The 21771-nt window shown below is 43.2% G+C and overlaps 1 protein-coding gene across 1 annotated transcript in view; it reads left to right on the forward strand.

The window, feature by feature from the left end:
• Positions 1-8908: 8908 nt before the first annotated feature.
• Positions 8909-21771, forward strand: part of Pde6c (phosphodiesterase 6C) — a 55554-nt gene continuing 42691 nt past the window's right edge. Inside the window, exons 1-4 of the mRNA XM_034492881.2 lie at positions 8909-9615; positions 19193-19345; positions 19445-19534; positions 20584-20724. Of these exons, the coding sequence (XP_034348772.1) occupies positions 9136-9615; positions 19193-19345; positions 19445-19534; positions 20584-20724 (864 nt within the window). The 5' untranslated portion in view covers positions 8909-9135. The remainder of the gene's footprint in view (positions 9616-19192; positions 19346-19444; positions 19535-20583; positions 20725-21771) is intronic.

A 21771-nucleotide genomic window follows, 5' to 3' on the forward strand; every position in this document is an offset into this window, starting at 1 on the left:
GAGCCCCTCCGTCAGCCTTGCCGCCCCCATGTCGCCTATGCTCCGAACTCCGCTCAGGGTGGTCTCGGTGGAGCCAAACTCTTCAGCCCAGACGATCCATCGGGGCCAAGAGCTGGCCCGGGGACCTAGCGGGAGCCAGCTGCGGTCTTGGGTGGCCTCCAGGTCCTGTTGCCCTGGCTGGAGGCCTACGTGGCCATGGTGTGGTGATGGTGGCCTCACTGAGCGAAAAGGGATCTATGATGTAGCCTGGAACATTAGTGTCCAGGCCCTGGCTTTCCCAAGTGCCCCCTGCTTCCACTGAGGAGCTGTTGTGCGAAATTTTTTGGCATATTTTGGCTGGGTTTCCCCCCACCCCTTTGAAAAGGGGCATATTTTACTCTTTGATGAGTTGTGGTGCTGTTTGTGTCAATATTTATTCTTTCATTTCATCATCTTTAGAAGAACTAAAACGCTCCCTGTTAAATATTCTCTAGAAACGCAACCTGGTCAGGGCAGGAAATATTTTCACAGCGCCAGTGGCTGAGTGGTTGATCGTCCACTTCTGTTGCCACACTTCCTTGAAACCACACTGAAAAACATAATTGCCTAGTGTTTACCATGCATTTTTATTTCTAAGCCATATTAGGATTTATTTATTTCGAAAACAGTGAGGAAAATTAGCCCAGGAAGAGAATAAAGGAGAGGAAAAGAATTCTATAACCTAATGGTAGTAGGCAAAAAGTCTTGATTTTTTTTTTTGCCTATGGCACAACACAACTCACTACATTTTCCCCTGCATTTGGAGTTGGCGATCTGTCGAATCAGCAGTTCAAAGGAGGAGCATTTTGACCAAATGAAATTTAGTGATTTTTTTTTTTGAAGAGAAAGTATTTATGTCTCCATTGCCCAAAGTCTGTGCATCTGAGAGTATACTGACCATTTTGCCATAACGATCTAAGAGGAGATGGGGAAAGGAGAGGAGAGACGCCACAGGAAGAACTAAGTTGACATTTCTTCCAACAAGTGCCCTAGCCACATCTGGCAACCTTGCAAAGATAACTGTGGCTTTCTTCAGCTTCCTTTGGACATTCACCTGCCTGGTTCTCGACTTTATGTCCTTCTCCACCCCTGCACCATTGTGTTCCTTATAGTCTCTGTGGCACTAGAGACTATGTTTTAACTCCACAGGACTCTACAACTAGGAAAGACTATTTCTGGCCAGGAGGCTAACTGGGAAATTTGGCTGGACTAGTTTTACCAAAGGATGCATTTCTTGCCCCTCAGTTTCAACTGGGGCTTGATTCCAGTACCCCATAACCTTCAAATTCAAGGATATCCAAATCCTTTGTATAAAACGATGCATTTGAATGTAATCTATATACATCCTTGTGTGTATTTTAGTCTTCTCTGTATTATAATGTTTAATAAAATGTAAATGTTATGTAAATAACTATTGCACTGTAAACAAAGGACTACAAGTTCAGTATAGACTCCAGTGTGGTGTATTGCTATGCAAACTTTTTTTAAACTATTGTTTAGAGAATGACAAAAGGTTGGTAGCGATCTGGACATTAGCACTAACCACATGGCTCATAAACAAGCTGAAGGTGTCCAGTACTCAGACACACACACTGGAGAGAGTCTGGGGGTCTATGGGATGCTGTGAGGCCACCACAGGGTGTGGAATGTGTCACCATTCCCCCGGGGTGTTTAACAGAGTGTTTGTCATGTGGCCCATTTAAGTCATTTCTTTTGTTTTTATCTTTCTGTGCCATTTTTCCTCTAATATTTTTGGTTCACTGTTGGTTGAAACCACAGATAAAGAAGGTAGAACCCAGAAGCTCAAATAAGATGTGCTCAGAAGGTCATGGTAGAATCATGTGCCTGCTGAGGTTGTGGTCCATATCTCTGTACCGAAGAAAGGAATTCTAGGTACTTCCCTGACACCTTCTCAGCACTATTCCCTCTTCATACTCCAGAGCCAGGGGTCTGCCTGTTGCTGAGTAACCTGGGTGACACGCTTCAGGCTGAGCCCGTTGCCTCTGGCTGAGTATTTCTGAAAGAAAAGGGCTGTAATCCCTCTGGTCAACCAGTTCTCCTGAAGCACATCCTGGTGACTCTGATGCCTGCTGTATAGCAAAAAAAAAAAAAAAAAAAAAAAAAAAAAAAAAAAAAAAAAAAAAAAATGTGGACGGTATCAATGTGTCTTCTCTCCACAATAGTATTCATTTATATCCTAGGTGGTTAGAAAGCTGAGCCATTAATCTTCTCCTCTCTCTCCTCTCTTCCCTTTTCCACACCTCCTTTCTCTCTCTGTTCCCTTCTCTCACTCCTCCTTCCCCCCTCCCTCCTCTTGCAAGCCTTGATGTTTTAGATCCCAGCAAAAGAAAAACAGTTTATTTTGGCATTCTCTCGTGGATTTCTTCATGATTACAAACATGTGATTTCAAGTCAGCTGATGCTTTGAACATTATAAATAACATTTCAAACATGCATATATATGTGTCCAAAGGTTAAATATTCACAGTGGTTATGCTGTTATCCCTATATGATAGGAGTTGGGACAATTTAAGACTTAGTTGTCTTCGTACCTCTTGTATTTTTCAGTCTTTCTACAGATAAAATGTCAAACACAAAATAAAACAAATACTTCATGTGCCAACATTTTTTTCTGGCCCTTTTTATCCATGAAGTTATGTTCTGAATTTGCACATAAAGTTCATTTCTTTGCCATTTCTCACTTCAAGGCTGATAGCTGCTCCATTCTTTCTTCTATGAGACACACCATTTACACACAACAGATACTGACTTACCCTCCTTCAATTGAAATCAATGATTTTTTTTCAGCATAAACTTCATAAAACGTACATATTTAAAGACCAGTCATAAACCAGGCATGGTGGCACACACCTTTAATTCCAGTGCTCAAGAGGCAAAATCAGCCTTACCTCTTCAGGCTCAAGGCCAGCTTGGACTAAATAGTACCAAGCTATCCAGAGTTACAAAGCAAGGGCCCTGTATCAAAAAACAAAAGCAACAAAAAAGGCTTTCTAATGTCTAGTTTCTCACGATGTATTACTTATGCCTGAACTGCTTGTCAGTCAAAGTCTTTATATTCCCCTTCCATAGAGACGACACCATCAGCTCTTGCTTTCCTTGTACCATCTCCCTAAAGCTTCCTAAGGCCACAGACTAAGTGCTGGTCTCCAGAATGTGTCACCTGTTTGTGTGTAACCTGTCTCAGATGGGCTACATAAAATCTGCCTGTCCAACCAACCTCGTTTATTTGCTGCCAATGAAACAGCCAAACTAGCAACTCCCTGCCCCAGTGAATTTACTTGCATGAGAAATTAACTTGCACTGGATTACGCCACTGAGACTTTGAAGCATCATCTATACAAAAAGTTAATATCAACACTAACCTTGATGTGCAAGCCATCTCCTAGAATATGCTGGAAGATGTTTTACCAAAGAACTTTACAAGATATTTACATCCCTGCCATCAAAGAAATTAAGCATTTTGACCACTACTCCACTTCATATAAAGTGGTGTTGACTTTCTCAGGCTGTCCAAGAGGCCAAGAAAAATGAAAAAGTAGGAAGTTGGGCAGCATTTAAAGATACCAAAAGTGTTGGTTGAAAAATGAAAAGGTTAGCCAGCTAATGTTGTTTGGTACAGAGAGTCAAACTGCTGAGAACACACACTAGACAGGGTCCAGTGGAGCAGGGTCCCTGGAGCAGCAACTCTGAGAGTCTTTGCCAGCGGCCAGGATGCCAAGAGGGATGGCTTCCATTTGTTGTTAGTCCCTCCCTGAAAGCTGTAAGTGAGGATGTAACTCAAGCAAAGAGGAGGTACATAGATACCAGGTCAAACCCATCCCCACACAGCAACCCACATTTCCCAGAAGCCCTCTCACAAGCTCTGTAGCTACCAGTTTAGTGGTATTCTATTTCTGATTCTATTTCTGGTGACTCCTCAACCTCGGGGAGAAGCCTTGGAACTCTTTGCTGTTTCCTTACTTTGATACTTCGGGACTAGTTACCTTGAGACACTTTGTCCTTCTCCACTGTAGTGTCTGCTATAGCTGTGCTAAATGAACTCAGGAGCTTTTTATTCAGTGACGTAATCCCTGACGTAATCCCATATAATATTTTCTGGGTGTCCCTGTTGCTGTGTGGTCAGGTGATTGCATTTCCTATACCAGACTAGCAAGGCTGTACTAGGCTTCTATGAGGGGTTCTTTTGATATTTAGGCATTACATTTTTTTTTTTACATAATGTAGCTTCTGAGTTTTTGCCTCCAACATATTGCAACCAATATAGTCAGCCTTTTCTTTTTGAGGCCCCTCCTGAAATATTTTTTTGTGCAAGGAGTTTGTCTTAAGATGGAACTTTTTCCCTCCAGATTTGGAAAGGAAGACAAGCTAGAACATCTAAGCAAGTTATGGAAGTTTGAATAATACAAGACATGTAAATGAGGAGACTTAGATATGATATATTTCCTATGATTAAAAGTTATTAAATATCTAAAGTCAAAATTCAAACACACATTTATTTATGAATCGATAGAGTTCTCTCAAATTACTGATCTGTTTTTGGTAGCTATACTGGGTAGTTTTATGTCCTCTTGACACAAGCTATAGTCATTTGAGAGGAAGGGAACCTCAAGAAAATGCCTTGAGATCAGGCTGTAGGCAAGCCTGTAGAGAATTTTCTTAATTGGTGATCAATATGGGAGGGCCCAGCTCATTGTTGGTGATGCCATCCCTGGGCTGGTGGCCCTGGGTTCTGTAAGAAAGTAGGCTGAGGGCTGGAGAGATGGCTTGGTGGTTAAGAGCACTGACAGCTCTTCTAGAGGTCCAGAGTTCAATTCCCAGAAACCACATAGTGGCTCACAGCCATCTGTAATGGGATCTGATGCTCTCTTCTAGTGTGTCTGAAGACAGCAACAGTGTACTCACATACATGAAATAAACAAATAAATCTCAAGAGAAAGAAGCAAGCAAGGAAGGAAAGAAGGAGGCTGAACAAGCCAGAGGGAATAAGCCAGTAAGCAACACTCTTCCATGGCCTCTGCATCAGCTCCTGCCTCCAGGTTCATGCCTTGTTTAGGTTCCTGTCCTGACTTCCCTCAGTGATGGACTATGATATGGAAGTGTGAGCTCAATAAACTCTTTCCTCCCCAAGTTGCTTTTGGTCATGGTGTTTCATCACAGCAACAGTAATCCTAAGACAGTAGCATTCACAAGGACTGGCTTAAAGAACAACAAAATGTATCTCTGGTCAGGATTAATTTTAAAGTGTTTGGTTTTTACCTGAGCATCATCTAAGTGCTACACAAAAGTCAAAAGTGCCTGAAACTAGAGGTCACTCTGTGGTATAGAACACTTTTTGCTTTCAAAAGAACTCTGGTTCAATTCCCAGAATCCACAGCTCACAATTATCTATAACTCCAATTCCAGGGGGATTTGACACCATCTTTTGATTTCTGCAGGTACCAGCCATGCATGTGGTGAATGTATACACATGCAGGCAAACATTCATACATTAAAAAAAAATCGTTTTCTATGGAGAAAAAAGTTAAAAGTACCAGGCTGGTGCAACCAACTTTCTAGGTTCAGTAACCATGATTGGTGGTCATACCAGTGTGGTTATAGGGATTGAAAGCCTAATAGTTTAGTCTTTGCTTTCTATGGTCAACTAGGTCCAAGGAGACTATAGGCCAACTGTCTAAGACTCCTGAAGTACTGTCAAGACATTTGTATGATGGACACCAGAGAAAGAGGCTGGACCTCACCAGTGTACATTTTACAAAGAAAAGAGTCAACCCAGAAGAAAATGCAGTCCCTTTGCTTCCAAAGGGAAGACTACTGTCAGAAAGAACCTTACTCCTCTCCAAAAGGTGACACAACTGGAGAGAAGGGGTAGGAGAAGAGAAAGAAATTAAGAAAGGAAGGAAGGGAAAAAAGTTAAGAAGAGAGGGAGAGAGAGAAAGGAGAAATAAATTAAAAAGAAAGGCAGGGAAAGAAGTTAAGAAAGAAGGAAGGAAGGAAGGAAGGGAGGGAAGGAGGGAGGAAGGGAGGGAAAGGGGGAAGGGGAAAAGGGGGAAAAAGAGGGAAAAAGACTCATTAAGTAAAGGTGCCAGGGGTTCCTCTGAAGTTCATGTAATTCTTGAGGACAAGAGCCTCAGCTGACTCTCAAAGTGCATCTGTATTTTCATCTACACAACTGTCAAGAGCAATGAGCAAAGGAGTCCTGGATCAGAGCAGAGTCCTGATGGAAGAATAAAGGCAAGAGTGGTTAATTTTGGTCACTTCATGATCTTAATACCTTAATACCAAGAAAGAATAACCAATATTAAAAAGAATGATTTTAACAGTGTAAGGAACCACATTCCCCTAACATCAGGCTTAAGTTAACCATGTGAGATGTTATGTGGATGACCACTTCTCACTAAGGATTTTCTTCTTGATGAGGAAAACACTGCCCAGATACAGGACATCTGAACTTGGCTCAATATCATTATTGCTTCACCTATAGGAGAGCCTGGCTCTCGGCCTAGGGCTTGCAATGTTAAACATTTCTATTAACTAACTCATGCCGACTCCCAGTGGGATGGACTCATTTCTTCTGCTCATGGGCTCTAATTTCACTTCTCTCTGATGCTCTTGCTTTTATCCCTCCATCATGACTCTGTGTCCTGGTCCAGGATTCCTTTGCCCATTACTCTTGACTGTTGTGTAGATGAAAATACAGATGCACTTTTGAGGTCCCTTCCATAGAGATACCCCAACTGCTACATCCAACAACTCCACTTAACCTGAAGAAGTCAGACTGGTCATCTAAATTCTCTAACAGCAGTTGGGATTACCTCTCCAGAGGGGGGTAATGATGACAACAGAAGATAGACACTGGTCCTCTACTCAAGGAACCTGTCTCAGTTTTATTGCTGTGAAGAGATATCATGACCAAGGCAACTCTCATAAAAGAAAATATTTCATTGGGGCTGGCTTAGAGTTGGAAGCAAGAGAACACTTTGTGTGTGTGTGTGTGTGTGTGTGTGTGTGTGTGTGTGTGTGTGTGTTTGTGTCTGTGTGAGTATCCACACATATGTATGGGAGTGTTCTCAAAGGCTAGAATCAGGCATTGGGTCCGCTGGAGTTGGAGTCATGAGCCACCTAAGTGGGTGCTGAGATCTGAACTCTGGCCCTTTGCAAGAGAAGTAAGCAAAGTGGTCTCCACAGTTGATGTACCGTAGCCACAAAGAGGGAGCTCTTACGAACTTATTCTACATATCGAACATCCCCTTGCTACCAGATTAAACTGTAAGGAAGAGTCCTCTCCTGCTTCAAAAGCTTCAAGCCCCTAGCATAGCCTCTGAAGACCTGTGATTGGGCGTCAGTCTACCTGCCTAGACTCATCTCCACTCATTCTGTCCATTATTCTTTTAGTTTTAGAGAAGACTTAGTACTGACTCAACTCACTGCCTGTTGCTTGACGAAGGGTTTTCCTCTCCTGATTAGGACCTAATGTATCTAAGGATGCTGTGAAGGAAATAGTTACCTGGCAAAAGCCCTCCTGAAAGGAACCTTGAGTGTCATATAGTGGGAACAAGAAAATGTGGGCACCTTACTAGATTCTATGGGTAACAAGTAAATCACCACTATACAAATGGGCATAACTTGTTAATGCTGGTGTGAGTTCTGGTCCCCTGGGAAAACTAAGAATTTAAGTTCTTGACCTGGACCCTACAACCTCCACCTCTCTCTTCCGTGACTACTAAGATTACTATATTTTAGTGAGGCAGAGCTTTGCATTTATAAACTTAAAAGAGACCTGCACATTGTCCTTTAGAAGCCAATCTAAGTATGTCTAAGGATACACTAACAACCGGTATTCATAGCTTTTCATTTCAACGTTGTCTTGTGATGCTGGAAGCTTTATTAAAGCAGTTAAAAGATTCATTGAAACTTGAAGTCAGCCCTTAAATAGGTAGTCCAGCTGGGTTAGAAAATGTTTCATTTGATTTAGGATGTGTGGTAGTGTTGCTTGAGAAAATGTACTTAATAGACATTAAACCTTGATAAAATAAACATTAACAAAACTTAGTAGCTCTGTGTCCTCTGCTCGCTTGCAGCCCCTGAGACGGCAAGGATCCTAGCAACAGGAGACACAGCTCATGGCCTGTAGAATTAATAAGCTGCCTCAGAGGGGGAAAAAAGCATGATGCCCAGCTACTATTACTGAAAACAAATCCGTCCTAATATGCTTAGTGGTAGAAAAGCCAGTTAGGGACAACATGGGTCACTTCTGTAGTCATGTCCTTGACAGGCAATCAAAATCTGTGGTTACTCTGCACTTAGACTACAGCCATATGTTATTTTTAAAACTATATATCTTTAACTCTCTTAGTAATAAACCTCAGTTTTGTTCCTTGAAAGGGGTTCCAGGAACAAACTTTTAACACGAAGGCCATCGAGAAGGATTTTTTTAGAGAAAGAGTAGACAGAGCAGCCCAGGGGATCAAAGGGCTTTTGAGAAGCAGGAAGAGTTAGTATTGTGGATTTTTGTTGTTGTTGTTTGTTTTGGTTGTTGTTGTTGCATGGAAACTAAAACCTGTCTCCCTGGCCCATGCTCACTGAAATGGTTAAAGCTGCGACATGCACAGAAACAAAACCCTAAGCACTTCTGAGGTCTGTATACCAACCATCTTGCTAGCTGTCACACAAGAACAATTTAAAGGGCCTGTCTATGCAATTGTAAGGTAACCAGTGAAGAGGTGGTGATTCTTCTTGGCTGTGGACAACAGCAGTTGAGTTATTCTTCTGGGATAGACATTGTCACCTGACTCTTGCCCGGCTGTTCAAAGATTCTCTGAGGACTTAGAGGCTAATAAAGCTGAGGATTTTGTGACTTAAAGCACTCCTTAATCCACTGCTTCGTTTCTACCATAAGCCAAGGTCTTGTGTTACATACAGGCAGCTTGAAAGAACTGCTAAGCGAGACTTCCTGCTTCCCTTTTGGGAGTTTAATTGAGCGACCACCTGAGGCTTCTTTGGTGATTTTGACCAGGATGTATTTCTTTGCTATGCTGCTCAGGGTATCACTCTGAGGAACCCTCTGCTCTGGATAACAGCATCAACACAAGCCACAACATGGGTGAGATTAGCCAAGATGCCGTGGAGCGCTACCTGGAGGGGAACCCTTGTTTTGCCAAGGAGTACTTTGACAAGAAGCTGCGAGTGGAGACACTGGGGGTGATCTTCAAAAATAGCCATCCGGGGGTCCAGGCAGCCATGTCTCTCCCTGAGATGACACAGGTGGAGGAGTCTGGCGTGTGCCTGGAGCTACTGCAGTATATGCAGGATGAGGCAGGAAGTGCTGAGCAGGTGGCTCACAGGGCCCTGCAGAGGCTGGCTCAGCTTCTACAGGCTGATTGCTGCAGTATGTTCACGTGCCGAGCAAGAAACGGCGTACCGGAGGTGGCCTCCAGGCTGCTGAATGTCACCCCAACTTCTAAGTTTGAGGACAACCTCGTGGCCCCTGACAAAGAAATTGTTTTTCCGTTGGACATTGGGATAGTTGGCTGGGTCGCTCATTCGAAGAAAGCCCTTAATGTCTCAGATGTCAAAAAGGTAGGTGGCCCTTCCTGTAGTGGGGCAGACGTCTTGTCAGGGACAAGGGAACTGAAGAGAAGGAGATGGCAGACCTAGCCAGGCTGGAGTTAAATCAAAGTATAAGGTGCCCAGTGGAGCTGGGATTTCAGAGGAGAGGTGAATACACCTTTTTTGGTGCAAGTGAGTCTTGATGTGAAATTTTAAGTCAGGCTTTCCTAGCTATGCCTAGTGTGTTCCTCCATTGCTTTGGGGAGTACTATTCAGACAAGCCCACCAGTAGAGTAGTCAGCACACTGAAGGCTAGCCTAGCATAGGGACCCTTTCCCATGCCTCTCGCCCCTGGAGGTTTCTCTGGAGCAAACTGGCTCACAAACTGATTCTTTCATCCACAGGTCCATATTGGGGGGGGGGGGGGGGAGCATTTCTACTATTCAAATGTTAGAATATTTTATTTGAATCATCACAAATGCGTATTTAAGTGATTCCGTGTAATTGGCCCCTCCCCCACAACTGGGACCATCAATCACAAATTCCAGTTGTCACAGATTCCAATCGTATAAGGAGGCATTTGCACTCTGCTAAAGACCAAGACTGCACAGTGCTAACACAAGGCATTGGTAACTGTGCTCCTTGTGAAAACAGAAAATCAACTCTTTCTTCTGGCCGCTGCCTCACATGGTTCTTTTAGAAGAACATTTTGAAATCTAACCGTTCACAGTCCCTCCTTGGGCAGCACTCAGCGCACAAGCCTCAGTTTCTGCCTGCACTGCCCTCCTACCCACGCCCCCGTACTGTGATTTACTATTAACACAAGAGGACAGCATCGTATGGATGGAGATGAGTCAGACGGCAGCCCCTGAAGTGCTGTCTGTGCAGAGTCCATAACCTGACTCGTGACTAAGGGCAGCTGAGAGGTCGGAGCTAATCTCCAAATACCTCCGGAAGCTGATTACAGAAGGCTTGCACAGACAGGGGGGATCAGTGTGTCAAACATTAGCAGCACCGTTCCGCAAACAACTGCAGGGCGCTCCTCAGGTACAAGGGTTGATGTGTGCTCTGAAGACAGCTTCTCTTGACCCTAGCTAACAGGCTATGTCTCAACACCTGGAATTTTCTAATGAGAACATACTTTCCCCCATCTTCACAGTTGCAAAGACATCAAACTTCAGAATTTGACATGCACATTTTTTAAAAGACTTTTTCCCCCCTAAGGAGAATTGGGTAAAATCATTTCAGGTAGGGAAGATGATGGTGTGCTCCTGGGCTGTCTTGTCTGTCCCTGGAGCTTTTCTATAAGGATGATGAGCGCAAGGGCATAGCATCCCCCCCGCCCTTCCCTCGGCACTCCTGATGTTCAGAACAGGGAGGGTGGAGAGGCATGAATGTTGAGGCCAGACATGCTGAGCTCAGTGGGAGACAGAAGTCTCATTTGCTGTTCTTGTAGATTATAAGCTCTTTGTCCATTGCTGCTTTTCAACTCCAGCTACACATTAAATCCAATTAATAATACTGATACTTGCAACTCCCAACACAACAGCCATAGCAGACTCTGTTTGGAAAGGGGTCTCCCCAGAGTGGTATAAATATGCAACCGATGCTGAGAACCACAGGTCTATTGGGTGAGCAGATGCAGGAGGTATGGGATGGCAAGGCCTGGTGAATCTGTAGCCCAACCCTCTCCTGTGTCACACTGAAAGTCCGAGGTCACAGAACAGTGTCTTCCCCCAGATTGCATGACAGATGGCTGTGATAGAGACAAGTCAGGACAGAACCAAAGCCTCCTAGCTCTGACCAGTGCCCTTCCTCCACTCAGTATTGCTGCAGCTTTTCACCACTTTTGGCCACTGCAGTAAAATCTGCAGCAGCCAAAGGTTAGAGCCAAAGTTTAAAGTGGTGTTGGGAAACATTCTTTATCTTTCCATCTCATTTGCCAACTAATAAAGGATTTTCACATCTTAGCCAGATGCCATGGCCCATGACTGACATCTGCACCTCTATAGTAAGAGTCTGTTCCGGGTCAGAAAGATAGCACATCAGGTCTGGACTATGGGATGGGAAGACTTGGTGAATCTGTACCCCCACCCTCTTCTGTGTCAGATGGGAAGTTTGAGGTCATAGAATGGTGTCTCGCCCAGACCAAGGTTCCCAAGGCCTTCCCTTTTCAACATATCACTGTCCACGCACATCTGTGTCTACCCTGCTACCCAGAGAAGAGGTGTGTGTGGTCATAAATACAGAGTTGGCTGCTCCTGACCATGAAGACCCTGAAAGTAGGTAACAGGGAAGCCATGACAGTGCTCTGATAGGCCTGGGTGCAGATCCACATCTGAGGTCCCTGTAATGGACTGAGTTCCCACCCCAGAGAACGGAGACCACCAAATAAAATGATTGACTCATAGTTGCTCAGTTAACCACAGAGAACATATGATTATCTTGACATAAGCAGGGGTTTGGAGACCCGGTATACAAGGTCGAATAAAAGGATCAATGATTATTGATGGTTGGAACGAGGTTGAAAGGAGGAAACCTTTAAATAACAGGAAGCTGAGAGATTCCCTTACATTGCTTCTTTTCCTGCTGGGGAAGCTGGTTAACTGCTTGGGTGCTGCTCCATCACACTGGTCGGAAAGAAGGCCGCATGAGGCTGCTGTTTTCAATAATTAACTGGATGTTTATAGATCCATTTCCTCCCTTCTCTCTTCTCCTTCCTATCTCCCCTCTCCTGCCTCCCGACCTCTAGAGTTAGCAGTGTTTAAGTAGGTTTTAGCTTTTAGACCCACTGAGTTAGCAGAAATGCTGTCTTACTGCTCCTGAGTCCTCCAGTTGCTTCCGGGATCTCCTTGGAAAAACACCTTTGGAAGAATTTGGAAGTCCACAGAACAAAATATACTTAAAAAAATATATATATAGAAAGCGTCTTCTCCCTACATCGATGAACGGTTTAACCTGGGGTTTTCAGATGTGCTAACAAGTCAGCACTGACTTTAGAAAGCTAAAAGTCATCTTCTCAAATGGCCCAAGAGCACGTAAGAGTACATGCTTGACTTCCTAACCTAGATTAGAGTGACGTCAAGCACGAAATGTGTCTGAAAGACACACCATCTACTTCCAATTGCTGGGACACGTTTCTGGGATTCCTTTCAGTGTGTGCACGTGACAGCCCAGGTAATAGGAAGCTGGCACAGGTGGTCATGGGTAGCAGGGTTGAAGGAAATAGCATCCGAGCAGCGAGTCAAGGGAAAGAACTTACAGGAGCATAGAGATGCTCTCACCAAGGTTGAGCGTGGTACAGGAAGCAGAGGTAATAGATAGAGGGGCCAGCAGAGGAACTGTGGCACCCGGCAAAGCACTGGCCCCCGAAGGAAGGGCATCTGGGACACAGGACGCCTCTACCCTGCTGAGCACCCAACTCCTTCTGTGACTAGAACTGGTGAGAAGAGTGAGGACTAGAAACAAAAAAGTGGACACTGCAGAGAGAAAACTGTTTTTCCTCCAGGTGAAGGGGCGGGGCGTGGGCAGGCTTCTCTTTCCAGTGTTTAGCCAGTGTATGCTGGGAGGCGGGGCATTCTTTTCTTTTCTGTATTTATCTGGTGTCTGCTGTGCACAAGAGCTTTCTGCCCATTGTGTGTCTCTCCATTTTTACGCTGTGAACTCTGGCCTTTATGTGGCACCACTTTTCTGCATTAGATTAGAGAACACGGAACCAGGCAACAGTGGTGTGCACGCCTTTAATTCCAGCTCTTGGAGGCAGAGGCAGGTGGATCTCTGAGTTCAAGGCCTGCCTAGTCTACAGAGTGAGTTCCAGGACAGCCAGGGTTGCACAGAGAAACCCTGTCTTTAAAAGAAAAACAAAACAAAACAAAACAAAAACAAAAGATAAGAAAGGAAAGGAAAAGAAAGACAAGACATAACAGACACAGAGGGTAGAGGAGGATAACAGTTAGGAAATCAGGGGAGTCCAAAAGCTCACTCCAGAACCTTCTCTCTTATGCCTGCATCCTGCAAAAGAAATGATGTTCCCTCTTAGGGAAAGAATACACCATATATTGGTGAGGAGAGGCACCCAGTTGCCCAGAACCCCCATTTTTTTTTTGCTAGTAGGCCCATTTAAAGCATCACCGGAAGCAGTCCTGTACCCCACTAGGTTGAGCATCAGAATTACACAGCACCCCTAAAAGCCTAGATCAGGTGCAGAACATAGATATTTGGGTTTTACAGGTTACAGCAATCTGATTTACCTGATGGGGTCCCTGTGGCACAGCTGGGAACTGATTCTCTGACTTAAGCTGTGATACACAGCTTATTGATCATTGGTCAAGTGGTCTTTGTTTGGGTGTGAATTCTGGCCTGTAAATCACACTCCAAGTGGACTCTCACATTTTCACTTTAGGAAACTAGACAGATTCCAGCCTCCATGGTCTGTGCTGCTTTCAGAAGTAGAATTAACAAAAAGAAAATGGAAATAATTCCATTTAAAAAAAAAAAAAAAAAAAAAAAACATTAACAACAACAACAAAACCCCACATATTTTGGGCCATTGAGTCCCATCCCTCTAGAGAGAGTGTTCTCTGAAATGACAGAGCACACAAATGCCTCCACAACCCATTTCTTTTGACTTTGGGCACTTACATTCCCCACATTGACCAATCAACTCTTGCCATGTGAGGCACCAACATTATCTTTGCAGCTGCTATAAGAGTTATATCCAAGAAGATCCGTTTTTTCCCCTTCTCTGACAAAAATGAATAAATAAATTAATAAAAAGTTATGAAAGGAAAGACTTTAGCTTGAGAGAGCCTTTGAGGAACCTATACATACTGACAGTGGCAAGGTGACCTTTTCACACAATTGAAGGGGGCAAGAATTATTAATGTGCAAGACAAGATATGCCTGTAATCCCAGTATTCAAGAGGCCAAGGCAAGTGGATCTCAGAGTTCAAGGCCAGCGTGGGCTTTATAGCAAGTTCCACCAGCCAGGGCTACATAGTGAGATCCTGTCTTAAAAAAATCAATCACTGGGTGGTGATGGGGCCAGCCTGTAATTCTAGCACTCAGGGAGGTAGAGGCAGGCATATCTCCGTGAGTTCAAGGCCATCCTGGCCTATAGAGCTTCCTTCCAGGACAGCCAGGGCTACACAGAGAAACCCTGTCTCAAACAAACGAACAAACAAACACACACACACACACACACACAACATACCCAAACTTTTGGGACACAAGTTGACTCTAAGAGGCAAGTTCATAGCACTAAGTGCCTACATTTAAAAAAAATTATAGTAATTTAACAGCACACCTGGAAGCTCTAGATTCTAGCTTCCAGATCAATGGTTCTCAACCTTCCTAATGCTCAGACTCTTTAATACAGGTCCTTGTGTTACTGTGACACCCCCCCCCCCACCATAAAATCACTTCATTACTACTTTGTAACTATAATTTTGCTACTGTTATAAATCTGTTATAAATACTGTTATATATAATGTAAATATCTGATATACAGGATATCTGATCTGTGACTCCAAAGGGGTGGAAACTCATAGGTTGAGAACCGTTGCTCTAGAACAAAAGAAATATATCGAAAAAGGAAGTATATAGAAAAAAGAATATATATACACCCAAAAGGAATAGATGACAAGAAATAATAGAACTATTCATTGAAATCAAAACAAAATAGAAACAAACAAAAATAGAGATGACAATGAAAGAGTTGGTTCTTTGGGAAAAATCAATAAGATCAAAACCTTATCCAAATTAGTTAAAAGGCAGAGAGAGAAGATCCAACCTAACAAATCTAGAAATGAAAATGAGGAGACAACAGACACCAGGGAATCATAAGGACATACTTTTAAAAACCTGTACTCCACCAAATTGGAAAACCTGTTTTAAAAAATCAAAGTTAATCAAGGTCAGATGAGTAATTTAAACAGACCTATAACCCCCACCTCCTCATCCCAGTGAAATAGAAGTTTCTAGTGAATTAAAAGTCTCCCAACCAAAAAAACACTCAGGGCCAGATGGTTATAGTGAAGAATTCTACCAGACTTTCACAGAAGAGCTAATGCCAATACTCCTCACATTATTTCACAAAACAGAAACAGAAGGAACACTGCCCAGTTAATTTTCTGGCCACAACTACCCTGACACCGAACTGCATAAAAACCCAGCAAAGAGAGAGAATTACAGAACAATCTCAAAGTAGCAGGCTACAAAAGGAGAAAAGACTTTCACCAACTATACATCTAATAGAGGGCTAGTATTCAACATATAAAAAAAAAGAACCTAGAAAAGAGCTAGAAATCAAGAAAACTCAATTTTAAAAAATGTGTCAAACTGATTTTTTAAAAGAGGAAATGCCAGTGGCTGATCAGCACATCAAGAAATGTTGAACATCCTTAGTTATCAGAGAAAATGGAAACCAATAAGATTTTTTTTTATTCTAGTTAGAATGATCAACAAAGCAAGTGACAGCTCCTGCTGGTGAGGAGGTAGAGTAAGGTGAGCACTCCTCCATTGCTGGTGGGAGTACAAACTTGTGTGGCCACTATGGAAATCAGTGTGGTAGTTCCTAAAGAAGATGGGACTAGATCTACCTCAAGGTCCAGCTATTCCTCTCTTGGATATATAACCCAAAGATGCTTCATCCTACCATAAATACACATGCTCAACCATGTCCATTGCTGCCCTATTCATAATAGCCAGAAACTGAAAACAACCTACATATCCCGCAGCAGATGAGTGGATAAAGAAAACGTGGTACATTTATACATTAGAAGATTACTCAGCCAGTTTAAAAAAAAAAAACCTGAAATCATGAAATTCCCAGTTAAATGGATTTAACTAGAAAATAAATTATTCAGAATGAGGAATCTCAGACCAGAAAAACAAATATGCTATATATTCACTTATATGTAGATATTAGTTGTTAATTCAATGATAACCAAGCTACAGTAACAGAAACATGGAGGCTAGAGATAAAGGACTGGGAAGTGGACAGATAGATCATAGGAAATGAAAATAGGATAGTAGTCTGGGTGTATTGAGGGTAGGGGCTGGAACAGGAGGATCAAATGGAGAGAGGAAGAGAAAAGGGGGAGAAGGGAGGGAATCTGGGGAGGGACAGCTAAAATTAAGGGCCATTTGAGGGGCAGTATGGAAACCTAATACAATAAAAACTTCTTAAAATATATACACATATTAAGGTGATCTAAATGAAATAGCCTAATAATGGTGAGGACAGAGCCCCAAATGGCCATTTCTTGTCACCAAATGAAGCTTCTAGTACTGGAACTGGGTTATCTCTAATTGAGTTCTTGGCTACAGAGATTCCCATGGGAAATCCCAAAACAATCAGGCTGTTGCCAAGTCTGTAAGTTGCTCTCCACAAACTGACTCCAAGGTCCTGTTGTTTAAGACAACACCCACACACCTTATTGAACATGGAGGTGTCAAGCTGGTGTCTACGTAAAGCCTTCACTCCTATGTTCTAGTATCTTTGACACAGGAAGGTACTCTGCATGCTACCAAAGGAGAAATGTAAACACCAACCCAGCCACAAATCTATTGATCTACAATGGTGTTCTCCCTGCAAAATATACTAGGGCAATGATGGCACAAAACTTGTGGGCGTAACCAACCAATGGCTGATTTGACTTAAGACCCACTCCATGAGATGAAACCCATACTCAACACTGATTGGGCAACCAAGAACCTGCAAGTAGATGTCTCAGGGGCCTGAGATAAAACCAAATACTACCATACTAAAAACAAAACAAAATCCTAGGACTAAAATGACTCCCAGTGACATTCTGCTATACTCATAGATCAGTGCCTTGCTCAGCCTTCATCAGAGAAGTATCCTCTTGTAGCAGATGAGAACCAATACAGAGATCCATAGCCAGACATTATCCAGAAAATGAGAGACCCTGGAACATTCAGTCCTAAAAAATGAATGTCTCTATCAAATCCCTCCTCTCAGAGCTCAAGGGTGGCAGCAGAAGAGGAGACAGAAAAAGTGCAAGAGCCAGAGGGGATAGAGGACACTAAGAAAGCAAGGCCCTCTAAATTAACAGGATGAACATATATGAACTCACAGACTGGGGCAGCATGCACAGGGCCTGCATGGGTCTGCGCCAAATGGAGTTCTAGAGCTGAGAGGAGAAATGGACACAGGCCCCTACCCCTCAGAAGCTATCTCCTATTGATAGCCACTTGCAAATGAAAGGTTATTTTCCTTCAAAAGAATCTCACTGGGGAAACGAGCTACTGTAAACGGTAGGCTGCATGCCCAGCAGGGGATGGCCAGTGAAATGAACTCGGTGGTGGTCCTTTGTGTATACATTTTGGTTTCCAGTTTAATGTTTTTATATGATTCGTGAGTATATGAACAAGTGGTCTCTGTTTCTTACACTTTCTGGATTTTTTGTTTGTTTTGTCCTATTCCAATGTGTTAGATTTTGTTGTATCTCATTATATTATATTTTATTATTCTCCCTTAGTCTCCTGTTTGTTTTCTAATGAGAGACAGAAAGGGGGTGGATCTGGACTGGAGACGAGGTGGGGGGGACTGAAGCAATAGAGAAAGAGGATCCATATTCAGGAAGTATTATATGAGGGGAAAAATCTATTTTCAATAAAAAATAAAAACAGATTGTCTTTAAAAATAAAAAGAAATTTTTAACATTTCAAAAACAAATGTGCATAAATAAAAATTTCATGAGACTTGTTCCTCCAGCCAAAGGGGCCTTCACTCTGAAAAATCTCATGAAAACAAAAGCCTGCATGCTTGGGGCAGCATTGTTCGCAGAGAGGAGAACTCTAGATGGACTTCATTAGAGGACAGCTGCTCAGCCACACAGATACAAGGATGGTGTGTCACTGAGCATCCAGAAGTGCAGTCCACAGCTGACATGCCTCTCTGTGGAGGGAAGTGCCTAAGACAACGTTAAGTGATAAAAATGTCACTTAGAGCTATACAAAATAGACATCTTTGTCTAACTACGGAAAAAAGTCTGGAAGAAGATCATCAAGCAGTTACCACGAGATTCTTCAAGTGGGGGAGGCTGGAACACTCTTGAGCAGTGGTTCGCAGCTGAGACCCTTTAATAAAGTTTCTCATGTTGGGGTGACTCCCCCAAATCATAAAATTATTTTTGTTGCTATTTTGTTGCTTCATAGCTGGACTTTGACTAACATTATGAATCATAATGTAAATAGTTTTGGAAACAGAGGTTTGTCACAGGTTGAGAACCAGTCCTCTTGAAAGACTATTGATTTTGTGGTTCCAACTGTACATTTTGCATCTGCAGTTAATGATGTCCCCGTGTCCAGTGAGCTTTCCTTCCCTGCTCCACTGTAGCCCTGCTCTCCCGTTACATCTTCTTAGCACCCCACTTTCCACCAGGCTGTGATTATACCTCTTTCCTCCTGCTCCAACCTTCTTCTGATCTAGATAAGCTTCTTCCTGAGTGGGAGATGAGCATTCTGGAATGGTGGAACCACTGAACTGGAGCCATTTGTGGGTAGGATTTTAATTAGAGAGTGTCTTAGACTGTATGATTCCATTCTATTTTGCAAACACATGAACTTTTTTTTTCTTCAGAACAGTCATTTTTCTGACTTTATGGACAAGCAAACTGGATATGTCACCAGGAACCTACTGGCAGTCCCAATCATGACGGGCAAGGAGGTTCTTGCTGTCATCATGGCAGTGAACAAAATCAACGCTCCCGAGTTTTCCACACAGGATGAGGAGGTACTGCTAACCCAGTGTCTGGCCAGACACACAGGAAGTGATTTGTACAACCAAAGGAAGGGATCCCAGCGGTAACTTGTTCCTCTCTGTGGCCTGTAGGTCTTTTCCAAGTACCTCAGCTTTGTTGCTGTCGCCCTAAGGCAGCAGCATACCAGTTACCTGTACAATGTGGAGTCCCGGAGAAGCCAGGTAATGGGATAGTAACAGTAGTCATTCCTTGCTCATGTACTCTGACAGAGGGACAAAACAGCAGCAAGCCAGAACCCTCTTATCCCTCACTGGGGCTTAAACCATCTGGAGCAGATCCTCAAACCTTAGACCCAGGTATCCTCACACAGTCATCCCCATCCGGGGGTCCTCCCAACCTTCGGTCTTCCATCTGTATGTACAACCTGCTGGGTTTGTTCAGTCTGTGTTCTGGGTGCCTGTGGGCTCTTCACCTATGATATGATGATTATAGTACCCACCTCATATGGTTGGCATAATTATTATTAAATGGTCATTAGTTCTCACTTAAAGCTCCTAGTTTCTGGGTCACCATCGGAAAAGAATCACTCATCTGTGGCTTATTGTTTCCATGGGATAGAGGGGGAAAAGAGGCATATTGGCAGCCATGATCCTCAGGTCCCTCATTCATATAGTACAGGAGTGGGCCTTGGGATGAATGCATCTAGGTCCCTCCCCATTCCAACCTTCCAGGTTAGGTTAACTCGACTATCTAAGGATGCATGGATGAATCATGTGACTTTTTCCCCACGAGGTCCAGTGACAGCCCTCTGATTCTGGAGCCTTTGAAAAGAGACTTTGTTTGCACTGGATCAATCATGTATCCTCCCCTTTCATAAACACATGATTTGGGAAAGGTCTATCCACCATCCCACTTAGAGAACCCATGATGCTTGTTGATGGTTCAAACTACAACTGCAGTTTCTTGTGAGTTGTGTTCATGTTTTGATACACCTCATGTTTTCTTTGAACTAATATTTACTTTCTGTCTTTATCTCTCTTCCTCTCATTTTTGTTGTTCTCCTCTCTCCGTTTCTTCCTCTCCCTCTCCCTCCTCCTCCCCCTCCTCCCCTTCTTCTTCCTCTCATTTTCCTCCCCTCCTCCTCTTCCTCTTCCTCCTCCTCTTCCTCCCCCCTCCTCCTCCCCCTCATCTTCCTCCCTTCCTCCTCCTCCCCTTCTCCTCCTCCCCCTCCTCCTTCACTTTCTCCTCCTCCTCTTTCTATGTCTTCCAGATCCTTATGTGGTCAGCCAATAAAGTATTTGAAGAGCTCACTGATGTTGAGCGACAGTTTCACAAGGCCTTGTACACCATCAGGACATACCTGAACTGCGAGCGCTATTCCGTTGGTCTTCTGGACATGACCAAGGAGAAGGTTTTCGTGTTCCATATGCCTCATCTCCCCTCCGTCACCTAGAAAATACATACCCAAATGAAACATGGTCCATTGACAAACAGATATGCTATGTAAATAACCAGGTAGCAAGAACTAGCTCTGTGAAGGCACAGAGCTGATGGGATCAGTAAGGAGCAAAGTGACACAGGCTTGAAGTTTGGCTTTTCTATTCTATACCTGTATCCATCACCAGCAAGTCTCCTGTTTTGATTAGTTAATACCTTTAATTTTAGACTAGCTTTATGGTTATAACAAATGGAACAGAAAGTATAGAATGCCAATATCATCCACCACTCTCGCCTCCAGTTTTCCTATTGCTAAAATGTTGGGTTGGTGTGGTATGCATAGAGTAGCTCGGCTCTAAGAACCATTGGGATAAAGGAAGGCTACTGGTATCTTTGTGGCCTGACACTTTGATGAACATCCTGTCAGCTCTAAGGGTTTCCTGGTGGTCTTTGGGGTCATTCATGTATAGGGTTACGTCATCTGTAAAGTCATGTATGCTGACTTCTCCCTTTCCATTTGTGTTCCCTTTTGTTCATTCTTTTGTCTGAGTGTCTTTCAAATATCATATTGAATGGGAGTAGAAAGAGTGGACATTCTTGTCTTGTTCTTGAGCTTAGAGGAAATGCTTCTAGATTTTTTTTTTCCCCGTTTAACACAATGTTAGCTGTAGCTTATCCTACATGTCCCTTGTTATGTTGAGATATGTTTTTTTATTCCTAGTTCTGTCAGGGTTTTTATTATGAAAGGATGTTACATGTTGTCAAAGGCATTTTCTGCTTCTATTAAATGGCTATGCGATTTCTGTACTTCAGCCCATGTACGAGATAGATGCATTACAATTACTGATCAGCATGCTGTGAGCCGTCTCTACCCCTCAAGCTGACTCAATCACGGTGATTGATCATCTGGATGTGCTCTTGAATTCAGCTTGCAAACATTTCATTGAGAATTTTTGCACCCATGTTTATCAGGAAAACTGACCAGTAATATGAGACACAGAGACACAGAGACACAGAATAC

The sequence above is a fragment of the Arvicanthis niloticus genome, chromosome 1 (genome assembly GCF_011762505.2).
Source record: "Arvicanthis niloticus isolate mArvNil1 chromosome 1, mArvNil1.pat.X, whole genome shotgun sequence".
NCBI classification, from domain to species: domain Eukaryota; kingdom Metazoa; phylum Chordata; class Mammalia; order Rodentia; family Muridae; genus Arvicanthis; species Arvicanthis niloticus.